The 11,876-nt window shown below is 59.4% G+C and overlaps 1 protein-coding gene across 1 annotated transcript; it reads left to right on the top strand.

The window, feature by feature from the left end:
• The first annotated feature begins 72 nt into the window (after window positions 1-72).
• GRAMD2A (GRAM domain containing 2A) lies at window positions 73-11,524 on the top strand. Its single transcript, XM_059823848.1, has 11 exons — window positions 73-107; window positions 3,845-3,958; window positions 4,688-4,745; window positions 6,211-6,283; window positions 6,365-6,468; window positions 7,257-7,355; window positions 8,342-8,413; window positions 9,347-9,409; window positions 10,721-10,877; window positions 11,225-11,324; window positions 11,413-11,524. Exons 1-11 carry the CDS (start codon window positions 73-75, stop codon window positions 11,522-11,524), a joined length of 987 nt encoding a protein of 328 aa, XP_059679831.1.
• The last annotated feature ends 352 nt before the right edge of the window (window positions 11,525-11,876 follow it).

Below are 11,876 nucleotides of genomic sequence, written 5' to 3'. Positions count from 1 at the left end.
GGGGCGGGGCGTGGCGGCGAGTGGCCAATGGGCGGGCGCCGAGGCGCCGCGAGGAGGTCGGGCGCGCGGGGCATGACGGCGCCGGGCAGCGCGGGGCCGCCGCGCAGGTAGGGGCGGGCGGGGGGGGGGGGGGGCGCTCCGGGACTGGGGGTCCGCTGCGGGAGCGGCGGAGGGTCCCGAGCCCCCGGGTGGCGGCCGGGAGCCGCGGGGCGCGTCCCCGTTGCCGCTGGGGAGCCCGGCGCCAGCCCTCGGCCTGCCCCCGGCCGGCCGCCGCCGGCCTCGCGCTCTGAGGGGAGCGCGGAAAGACGGAGGTTCCCCCCTCAGCGCGCTGAGGGGACCAACCGGGGCGGGAGCGGCCCCGCCACTGCCCGGCCCGGGAGCCGGCGGCGCTGCCCGGGGGAGGGCGCTCCGAGCCCGGCGGAGGCCGGGGACTGGCCCTGGGGGTTGTCCCGGCCGCTGCTCGCCGGTGTGGCTCGGTACCGGGCGGCGGCCGAGCTCTCCCGGCCCACCGGGGCCCTGAGGGGAGCCAGGCCGTGGCGCGGGGCTCTTAGAGCGGCGCCCAGTACAAAGCGGGATCCCGGGTGCGGGGAGGGATCCCGGGACCTGCTGGGACCGAGGCCTTGGCTCTCACCCCGGCTGCGACCCACCGGCCGCAGGGCCCCGGGGACAGGCGGTTCCCCGGGATTGGGGGGGACATGGGGGGCACCGAGGGAGTCCCCCCGGGGAGCTGGGGGGGACACACACGGCTCCGTCTCTCCCTCCTCTCCTTGACCTCCTGCCTCTCTCCTGACAGCGCTGCTCGGGACCGGCCGTTCCCCTCCAGCATCCTCGGCGGTGGCTCCGCTCCAGCAGCCAACACACGGGTTTGAAATGACCTTGAAAGCCGGGAACAAGGGCAGCTCGCCGGATCCCGCCCGGGCTCGCTCGGGCCGAGGCAGCCCAGCCGCAAGTGCCTCCCTCCAGCTCTGATCCTCAGTTTTGTTTTGTGGTTTTTTTTTTTTTTTTGCGGGAGACGAAATCCCTGGCTCGCTCTCTCCTGCCTCCGCCACGCACTTCCCCCTCGCTTGCGCCGGTAGCGGGGAAGGGATCCAGCAAAAATCTAACGCCGCCGGAGGGGCTCGTACTGGACCATTTCCAGGCCGGATCCTAGCACTGCGTAAGGGAAGGGAGATGCTGAACCGTGGGGAGGGAGAAGCGCCGGGCTTCATCTGGCAAAGCCGCAGCCCGGGAGGCGAGCTGGGGATGTGGGGGAGCCTGCGCGGGCAGAGGGAGGGGTGCCAGCCCTGGTACAGCGGGCAGGGGGTCTGCAGGTCACTGGCAATGCTTTGCCTTTGCTGGGAGCTCCTGCACCCACCCACTCTGCCTCGTCTCGGGGGCTCAGTGCTCCAACTGTTCTTCTTCCGCTTGTAGTTTGGGACACTTGGCGCGGTGGTTTTCCTGCAGGAGCAGCTTCTTACTAAAACACAAATCCTTGAGGAGGGTGATGTTGTGAGCTGCTAGAAAGTGTTTTCCTCCCTGTGCCGCCGCCAGAAGCAGCTCTCGGCAGGGAGACCTCCCCATCAGCTGTGCCTTGAGCCTGACCTTATCTTACCTCGTGCTCCCGAACCCCTGATCTCCATCCCTGCCACATCTGGGAGCTGGGATGGAGCGAGATCTGGAGAGGGGAGACGAGGCAGCTGCTGTGACATCTCCGCTGGGGTGAGGATGCTCCTCGCAGCCCCCAGACCCTCCCTGGAGCCACTCGGTTCCAGCGCCGTGTCCAGGGACCGTCTGACCTGGGACTTGTCCCTAACGGTGACCGTAAGAGGGAGAGAAAAGCGGGACAGGACCACGCAGCGATTCCAAGTGCTCTCCAGCCTCTGTTTCTTCTTGTTGTAGGGGATTTCTATGTGTTTGATGACCTCGGGGGTGTTTCTCGATGCCCTTGCCTTGACCAGGGGGTGCCTCTCCCCGTCCCCTACGCGGTGCCCCTTGGCATCAGTCCTGGTTAGGACTAAATCTGCTCGCCTGGATTAAGCCGTGCAACTGCTTGGGGATTTAAGGGATGACGTGGGGGAAGCTGGAGCGGGCTGAGCTCTGGAGAAGGAGGCTCTGGTGTGGGTCAGAGCCCCTTTTCCAGCACTGGGAAAAGGGGGAAGAAGGCTCCGGTGCCTCCGTGATATGAGTTTCGGCTTCAGGGCAGCGTGGCATCACCTGGCAGAGGGTGTTTGTGGCGTGGCACTGCCCGTCCCAAAGGCACAGTGTGTCTGAGGAATCCAGGCAGGGTAAAAGCCTTTTGGTGCGATGCCAAGGGATATTATTTTGGTGCTTCTTTTCGGTAGAGTCTCCCTTCCACTCCAGACACTTCCTTTGACCTGAGCTTCTCCTAAAAAAAACCCCACAACCTCACTGTCTTCATCCCGGCTCCGCGACGCTCAGGCTTTGGTGGCATGCAGGCAGCTTGTTTGCTTTGCAAACACCGGTTGCGGGGATCCAGGAGCTGGTTCTCAGCCCAGTCCCAACCACGCGGCACCGGTAACCTGTGTTTGGTTTTCCTGCAGCCCTGTGTACGTGCTGCATCTTAAGGGAGCATCCCCTCTGCCTCCGGCCAGGATTCAGCCCAGCTCCATTGCACTGGGACAGCGTTTCGGTCGGGCCCTCGAGGCTGCAGGAACACAGGGGTTCATGCAGCTTTGACTCTCAGGCTGTTTGGTTGACGGGTGTCAGGGTGCAGCACCCTCCTCCTGGCTCTCCCCGAGTCTGTGGGGGGATTATTTAGATGGGTTTCCCTTCAGACAAGCCCCTCGGAACAGGAGCAGGGTGCATGTAAGGAAACACGGGGCAGTGGAAGAGCCACTCTCTTTATTTAGGAAGCAGTTTGGGATGGCTTCTCCGCCTGGGCTCTGCCGCACCGCCACGGCATCGTCCCTGCTGGCATCGGGATGTGCTCCAGCTCCGTGCTTGTCCTGCTTGCTGGTGCTTATCCTGCCCGCTGCCGTCCTGCCTGTCCCCCACCTGCTCTGGCATCACCCCCACCCATTGAGCCAGGCTCTTTTTCCTTGAATAATTTCCTCTCTGCAGGTCTGGTGGCTGTTTGCCGGCTCTGCCGTGCCGCCGGAGCCTGTATCATCACATCCCTGCGCGGCTGCGAGCTGCCGGTGAGCCTCAGTGTGCACCGAGTAATCATGGATCAAGGCTCCGGCATCGCTCCCCTGGGATCACGCTCCGGTTTGGCTCTTGGAGCCGCGGCACGGCAGTCTCTGTGGTTTACAGAGGGCAGAAGCGTCACCTTTCTGGCCAGCCGGGTGATAACCTTCCCTGGGCGGCACTGGGAGCGTGTTTACTTTACCTGTCACGGCCGATAAGCACCTCTGATAAAACTCATGATAGTAAATAACAGGCTTTAACGAGAGGGGAGCAATTAAAGGAGGGAGGTGGTGCCTTCGGCACAGGCTCTGCCCTGGGAAGATGGTGTTTTGCCAACCCGGAGGAGCAGAACCTGGCCCTCGCTGGCCGAAATCTCCATCACCCCTGGGAGTTTCGTAGAGCTGTGATTTTTCCCATCCCAACCTCCATCTCTTGAGCACGGTGGCCCGGGGAGAGGCTCTGCTTTGGAGGGTGTTATCTGAGGCAGCGGCGAAGGAGTCGCCGCTGGGTTGTGAGTGCTGGGGAGTTCCTGGCAAGAAATGCCCTTTTTTCCTCCGCGTGACTTGAGAAATCGCAGAAATATTCTTGCTGTCCTTGAGCGGCGGAGATACGAATGCCTCTGTGCGGATGGGGATTGGAGGGAATGGATTTACAGTTCCGAAACATATCTCTCCCCGCTCTCCCTTCCCCTCGGGGGCTAACGGGCCTCTCCTTGCAGCGCCAAACCGATGCATGAAAAAGCAGCTCCCCTGAAGAGCCCCGAGCCCATGCACGGCCGTGAGAAACTGGAGGCATCGCACAAGGAGAAGAGTTTGGATTCCCTCGACGGCAGGTGAGGGACAGCGTCACTGCGGGGTCCCGGCGTCTGCGGTTGAATATTTGCTCTTTTTCCTCATGTTTCCACCTCCTGCAGCATTCCCCCACTGCCTCTGAGCCCCCAAATGCAGCCTGTCAGCTGGGAGTGGGCACAGGGGGTCCCCTCTTTGTTTTCACCTTCAAATATTGGGTCTGTAAAAGCAGGGAGGGGAGCGGGGTTTGGGGAAGGGGACCGGTATTCCCGCTGTTGGGATGATTTCTCTGTGGTTTCTCCCTTCGTCTGCCTGCATGATGGATGCAGATGGATGCCCCTGTGCACAGCCAAAAGCCAAGTCTGTCCTCCTGTTCCCAGATTCCCATTTGTGCTTTCCCTCGGGAAACCCTGACCCAGCCAAAGCTGCCCATCGCCAGCTCCTAACCTGTCCCAGGCTGCTGCCGGGGGCAGCTCTGGGCTCCTTCCCCCCGTGCCAGGGTGCGTTTTGGGTACGGGCACCCCGGTGCTGGTGCCACCACCGGCTCGCCGTCAGCCTGATGCCAGGCAGAGATCAGCCTTCTCCTGCAGCCGTCATTTAACCTCAGCAATGCCCGATGCTACGATAAATCACCGAGACATCCAAAATGCGGCTTCCCATGGTCTCTCTTCAGTCCTCTGCATCTTGCCGCGTCTCTTCTGGCAGCACGTGTGTTTTCGGGAGCAGGTGAGAGACTTGGGGCTCTTCGCTTACCTGATTATTTTTCCTTCCAGCCTCCACCTGAATGAAGCTCTGAAGGATGAAGACATCAAGAAATGCCACCGGGAAGTGGTAAGTCTTTGGCTTCGTGAGCCAAACGGGCTGGTTTGTCGTTGCCTGACCCCGGCCGTTTGCCACGGAGGAGCCCGCTCGGGGTCTCAGACGTGGGCTGCGGGAGCCGGAGGGGAAGCTGCGGCGGTTCCTGATGCAGGGCAGAGGCTTCTGCCTGCGTTTTCAGGGGAGCTGATGGTGGTTTCGTGTGGCCCGTGATCTGCCCTGCAAACACTTTCAGGATTTTCCATCCAGAGCAAAGGAAAAAGTGGAAATCTTGACTGCAAGCAGCTCCGTTCCCCTCTGTTTGAACTTTTTTGGTTGTTTAAATCACGCACGAAGAACAGCTTTTTGCTCCGTCTACAAACAAGAGATGCTCTGGAAGAGGAAGGAGCGGAGGGAGGAGGTGTTTTGCTTTTCTCCATGAAGAAGATGGAGGAGAAAAACATTTTGCCGATTATTCAGAGGCATCTGGGAGGGTTACGGCATTGGCAATGGGTTTGTGCTGGGGCCAAGGGGTGTTTCTTGGTAGTGGCTTGGAGGTGATGCCACGGTCACCCCCCATATCCCTCCGTGTCCCCCTGAAACACTCCCACCAGCACCCCCACCATCCCGGCATCTTTCCGGGGGGTGTCTAAGCCGACCCCAGGTGGTGCAGAGCCTTGATCCTCTTACGGCCCGGCTCATCCGGTGACAAGGTGTGTGGAGCAAAGGTGACCTTGTCACCACAGGCAGGAAGGCTCTGCCTGCGGTGCTGCCTGCAAACCAGCCTTGCTGCCCCGGGGCCCTTTGAGCTGTGCTGAATCTCTCCGCATCCTGGCAAAGCATCTCATCCCTTGGATTTCTGGTGGCAGCCGTCACCGCCATGGGGACAGCTGTGTCCCCGGGGAGCACCCCGAGGTCCGGGGCGCTGCATCCTCCAGTGCAGAGGACACAAATCTGCCTGCGCTGCTGTACAGGACTAATTGAGCGGATTTAACGCAAAGTGTTGAACTGCTTCGGAGCCTTTAACTTATCCAGAATTATTTAAGGGCAAACCTGCTGAGCCTCCCACCGCGGCTGCCAGCAGGCTTTGAAGAGGCACCGGGAATATAAATAGCTGGATGGCGCGGCGCGATGGGCGCAAAGCAAGTGTTGTCACCGTGCCCCGAATAAGGGAAGAGCTCGAGGAGGAGGAGAGAAACCACTGGGCAAAATAAATTGCCTGCGGATGAGCCCGGGGGAAAACCGGCTCCTCGCAGAGGCTCAGCAGCCTCCTTAGATATTAGGGGAAATGTTTATTTGGGAGGATGGCACAGCGTTTGCTGGGTGCTGGATCATCCGACCCTGCTCTAGCCCCTCGGCCCCGCCGTCCCCAGCCCGGTGGGACCCCACTACGCCAGTCCCGGGTGCGGGGAGAGGGAATTTTTTTGCAGGAGGGTGGGTTTTTTTTTGGGTCTCCTTATCGGCAAGGTCACCGGATAACTTTGCTGTGCTTCATTTTCAGGCTGCTAGCAAGTACAACTCCCAGTACCACAAGCTGTTCAAGGACATCCCGACGGAGGAGAGCGTGCTGAAAGGTGGGTGGCTCGGCGAAGGACGGGCACGGGGGCGGCAGGATCCGGCATACGGTCTTCCATGCCCCTCTCTCTGCCTTGCAGTTTGTTCCTGCGCCCTCCAGAGAGACATCCTCATCCAGGGGAGGCTTTACATCTCCCCGAACTGGCTCTGCTTCTACGCAAACCTTTTCGGGAAGGACATCAAGGTAACGTGGGGGCCAGCCCACCCCGGTCCCGTAGGGCTCGTAGCCCAGGATATGCCACAACACACTTAATCCTCTCCCACACCCAAATACCACCAAAATCGCTGCCAAAAGCCTCCAGTGCGAAGGGGAGCGCGGCTGTGCCTCCCCCTCAGGTTACCTGCGGGATCTGCCTGGGGAAACCAAATATTGGTTTGGTTTAAAAATTCCCTGATGCAAAACCTCCTACAAGCCGCAACGGTGTTTGAAGGAAGATCAAAGGTTTCGGGGAGGGGGGAGATTTGAATCTCTCTTGGCTTTTCTTCTTGATTTACAATCTGATGTTTCCCCGTTAGTTTTGTGGCTGACGGGGATCTTGGGGAGAGACAACTTCCTTTAAAACTGGGCTGAAAACTGAATTATTTATATCAGCCACTTTAAACAAATATCTGATGGAAGTACGGGGTTTCAACAAAGTTATCCTGCCATAAATTACATGCTGCCTTATTTTTAATCATCGCCGGGCTTGCAGGGCCTCTCTCATGATGGATCTTAGCGAGACTTGCTGGACGATGCTTTCCCTTGTCCTCGCTGTTTTGATCAAATAGAAACCGCCTCCGAGCCGAGATTAACACGGAGGGTGCTGTGACCTTTAATAAAACAAAACTGTCTCGGTGAAACGCCGAATCCCTGTGTCGCTGCTCTGCATGGGGCGTAATTACGATGCACGTTAAATCTCCACCTCGCGAAAGAAACACCCTGAGCTCGCATCGTGCCCGTCTCTGCCCGTCCCCGTGTCTTTTTTCCTCCAGGTTGTGATCCCGGTGGTCTCCGTCCAGCTGATAAAAAAGCACAAGACGGCTCGGCTGCTGCCCAACGGCTTGGCCATCACCACCAACGCCAGCAGAAAGGTAACACCAGTGCTTTGAGCATCGGTACCCAGCCTCACCGTGACAAAACCACAGCCGGGGGATGCCCTGCTCTGAGTTGGCTGGGATTTGAGAGGAGGGAATGAAGCAATTCCCATCCCCGGCTGAAAGCGAGGGCCGGCTGGGAAGAGCATGGCTCTCCGTTCTGGCAGCTGGCCAGGGCAAACACCGCGGCTTTGCTTTTTGTTTCTGAATTTCACTTTGTTTCTGGGCAAAGCAAAGCCCAAGTGAAACTCGGCCGAGCCTGACAAATCCCTGCCAGGCTCAAATAAAACCTTTAAACTCCTTAAATGCAAGCAGGGGAAGGGTTTGGGCTGGCATTCAACCCAAGCTGGCGGAAAACTTGGTTAAGGGGCTAAAATTCCAGCTTTTAACTCACGTTGGGTGTTGTCGGCCACAGTGAGCTGACGTAGTCCTGCTCGGTGCGTCTGAGTCCTCGCCTGCCTGGGTGCCGCTTGTGGCAGCGTGTGTTGCCTGTCCCCTCCCAGGAAGGGGGTTATTTCTGGGGGATTTTGGGAGGGGATTATTCCTGTGGGATTTTAGCAGGGGGTGGGACAAGGCAGGATCTGGGCGTTCAAAGCAATCTGGTTGCAAGGCTGCTCCACGCATCGCATTGGCTCTGCATCGGGCAAGGTGAGCGTTGCCCCGTGTCCCCTCGTGCTGATCCGTGGGGATGTTTTTGATCGCTCCCGGCCCCGTTTGCTGCCGCATCCCTCTGGGCTGAGTGCGGGAGGCCCCATGGGGACAGCAGCCAAGCGAAACCGGCCCCAAAAAAATCTGGTCCAGGTTTTAGCAGGCTGCAAAAATAGCAGCAGGGAAACTCTGCAGGGAGATGCCTGCGAGGGATGTGGCTCCTGAAGGAGGGGAGGTTCAAGGGCAGGATGTCTCTGCCTGTCCTCTGCCTGCGGGGAACTGGACTCGGGATGGGGGGGGAATCTCTCCCGGCAGCTTCTCTCTTTCTCTTGCAGTACATCTTCGTGTCTCTCATCTCCCGCGACAGCGTCTATGACGTCCTGAGGAGAGTCTGCACACACCTGCAGGTACCCTCTGCCCCGTGTCCGATGGCGTTTTGTTGGCCACAAGCTCCCTTTGGGCTGCGTCTCGGGGAGGAAGGCTCTTTGCGATTGCCCCGAAGGCTTTGGACTGCTCCCAAAGCCCTCCCCGGTGCCCTGCTACCTCTTCCCGGCATCCTTGCTCTGCAGCAAGGGATGGGAAGAGGGGCAGGAGCCGTGCCAGGGGCACGTTCTGTCCCCATGAGCCGCTGCTGGCCTTTTCTGGGTCACGGATGACGAAGGCAGAGCCTGGAGTTTCTGCTCTCTCCCAGGGCGTGTATATGAATTATTTATAATCTGGTAGTAATACTAGTTCTGCCACTCTGCACATCCCTGCCTCTTCCCCAGATCTAAAGTTTTAAGGGGAGGAAAAATAGTACAAAGTCAAAAAAAAATTTTGATTAAAAAGTCTAAGGGGGGAAGAAATCCATCAGCCCTCGAGCTGCAGAGGAGAGTTGCCGGGATCTCCTCTTCTCCTTGCCTTTGAAGCACGTGGGAAACAATGCGGGAGCCTTTCCCCGCCCAGAAGGGTGTCCTCTGGCTGTGCCAGGCAGCGATTTGGGTGACTCAGCCCCTCACCAAACTGGGGAATTTATTCTTTGATACGTGCTGGGCTCTGCCTAGATACTCCCTTTTATTTCCCCGGGATGGTTCATCCCCTCTGCTGGGAGCCGAGACTGGCGCAGGAGCCCTCGGCTCAGGCCTGACCCCATAGGGTTTTCGGTGATGAGAAGCAGCAGTGCGGTGCCCCGTCCTCTGCCGGATGCTTTTTTTTCTCCCCCAAATCGCCACGCTTGCGAGCTTTAAGGGGCTGCTTTTCATAGACTCGCCAGAAACATCAAAATTCAATCTTCTGGCTCAGGTTGAAGCAGGGAGAGGTGGTGCCTCTGCCGCTAACGCCCGTTTCTTTCTCCCCTCCAGGTTTCCAGTAAGAAGAGCTTGAGTTTGAAGGAGCTGACGGAGGAGCCTGACGCCGTGTCGCTGGTGAGGGTCGGGGGGGGTCCAAGAGAGGGAAGGACCCCCATGAACTTGCGCTGTGGGCAGGAGACCCCCCGCCTCGGTGGGTCTAACGCCTTCCTGACACGCTGAGGTTTGGCCGGCAGCCGCTTGCAGGGTGCAGAGTCGGTCCTCTCCCCTCGCTGCCGAGAAAGGTCACGCAAGGATGCGGCCATCGCCTTCGTAGCTCGTCCTCTCGGATCCTTATACCCTGACTTGGCAGAAACGGAGGGGTCAAGAGGATGATTTGGACAGCCTGTGGCTGAGCACAAGCCGATGACTTGGCTGGTTGGTCTCAGGGGTCCATTTATAGACAGAAAAACTTTGGAGCAATGTGGAAAATGCTTCCACTCTGCTCCCACTGGTTGGTGCTGTTCGCAGCTGTGAACATAGGTAACAGTCTGGAAACATGGTTGAATTATCCAAAATATATATGGGATGAGTGGGATGGCTCTTAGCTGGGAAGCTGGGGAGGGAAAAGCCTGCTGAACCACAGCGTGACCGAGGGAGCACGAGCGGCTGCATCCTGCTGCCTTGGGAGCATGGCAGGGCTTGTCCGTGCCTGCCATGGCTGTGTCCCCGGCTGGCAGCGTGTGTCCTGTCCATGAAATGTGGATATCGCATCCTTGTCTCCACTCGGTCACGAAGCCGTTGGTGCTGCGGCTGTGCCAGGCTGTATGGGGACACTGAGCGGGGTGTGGGGTGTCCCCCATGGGCTGGTGGCCCTGTGTGCTGTACCAGGAGGTGACAAGTGGGATGTCCCCTGGGGACTGGTGGCATCCCAGGGGTTGAAGGTGCTTTTCAGGGGGTGAATCAGGAGCGATCCAAGCTGACAGCATCTCCCGGTGCTTCCGAGGGATGTAGCCCTTCACCCGCTGCAGCCCCGGGGACTCTCCGGCAGGGGAACCCTGCTCTGTGCTGGCTGTTGCCGGGCTTGATTTGGTGTCTTTCCGGGGCACGTTGGGACCGGGATGCTGAGCCACGGGGCAGGCAAGGGCTCTTGGAGGATGACGGGTAACTGCACTGAGCTTCAAACCAAGGGCTGAAGGAGGCGACAATCAGCATTTGGGGCAGGCGTGGGGTGCAAGGGCAGGTCCCTATGGAGTAGGAACCTACGTCCCCACGGGGCCATCGTGGAGGACCAGCTCCCCCTTAGGATGATGTTTTGTATGTGCTGGTGCTTGATGGAGATGCCTTAAGGTTTGTGTCCAAATCTGGCCCCACCGTGTCCTCGGTGCTGTTGGTGTCACGGGAGAAACCGCTGCCGGTAGCACGGCTCACCCAGGCCTGTTCTCGCAGGAGGTGATTGTCCCTGAGGGCAAGTGGAGGAAGGTGTCACCTGCCTCGTTGTCACTGTCACTGCCGGACACCGACTACCAGTGCATCCACCGGACCTCCGTCAGCAGCCTGAGTGCCAAGGAGAGCTCCTTCACCTCTGAGGAGCCCCTGGTTTCCGGTGAGGGCTGCGTCCGACCCAGGGATGTTGGTTTGTGCCCTGTCCCTCGCACGGTGCTGGGTGTAAACCTCCATAAATACACACTCACCTGTCCTCTGCTCTCGTGGAGGGGATTTCTGCCTTGCAGACGAGCAGGGTTGAGGCTGGGGGGCGGCGATGGGGTCTTGGGGATGGGATGGGGTGTCCTGCCTGCGGGGTCTGAGCCCTCGGTGTGTGCCTGTAACACTGTGCAGGCAGCATTAGCCCACGGAGGAGGAATATGTGATGCTTGAAGGCTCATGGTTGCTGCAGGAGTGTGAGCATCTGCCCAGCATCGCTGTGCCGCTGACTCTTGGCTTGCGTTTCAGAAAGTGCAATAAACACCGAGGAGGAGCTGGAGGTGGAGCAGAGCTGCGTGGCGGAGCTGAGGCCCTCCGACTACCAGCTCCTGAAGATCTTCATTGTGCTGTAAGTGTGCCGAGGGCAGCCGTGGCGTGGGGAGGATGGGGTGGGTACGCTGGCCGCTGAGCGCTTTTGCTTGTTCCTCTGCTCCCAGCATCTGCCTCCTGGTTGTGTCCTCCTCGTACCTGGCGTTTCGCATCTTCCGTCTGGAGCAGCAGCTCTGTTCTCTGAACCGGGACTACCTCTCCCGTGGGCACAGGAGGTGAGGGACCCTCGGGGACACTTTGGGGCAGGTGGGTCACACCGCGAGTGAAGGACCTGAGGGATGTGGTGCAAAGAGCAACTGCTCTGTTCCGTGACATGTCCCAGGGATGTTTTGTCCCTTATCCTGTGCCAGCCGTTGGCATGGCCAACGGCGGACCCCAAAGTGCCATCCCCATGCAGTAGACGATCCCGTCAACTGCTGGTTTGAGCAACCAGGGAAAGCTCTGCTTTCCCTGAGACTTTCAGCCCTTGGGAAGAGGTCTCCTTGCGGGTTCGGGGCCGGTTTCCCAGTTGTAGGAAGCACCAGGGCATCTCGGTGCAGCTGGGCTGCGCCGTGGGGCTAATGCGACCGTG

The sequence above is a fragment of the Gavia stellata genome, chromosome 13 (assembly GCF_030936135.1).
Source record: "Gavia stellata isolate bGavSte3 chromosome 13, bGavSte3.hap2, whole genome shotgun sequence".
In the NCBI taxonomy this organism is placed as follows: domain Eukaryota; kingdom Metazoa; phylum Chordata; class Aves; order Gaviiformes; family Gaviidae; genus Gavia; species Gavia stellata.
Note: the sequence above shows the minus strand (reverse complement) of the source record. Positions and strands in the feature narration are given on the sequence as shown.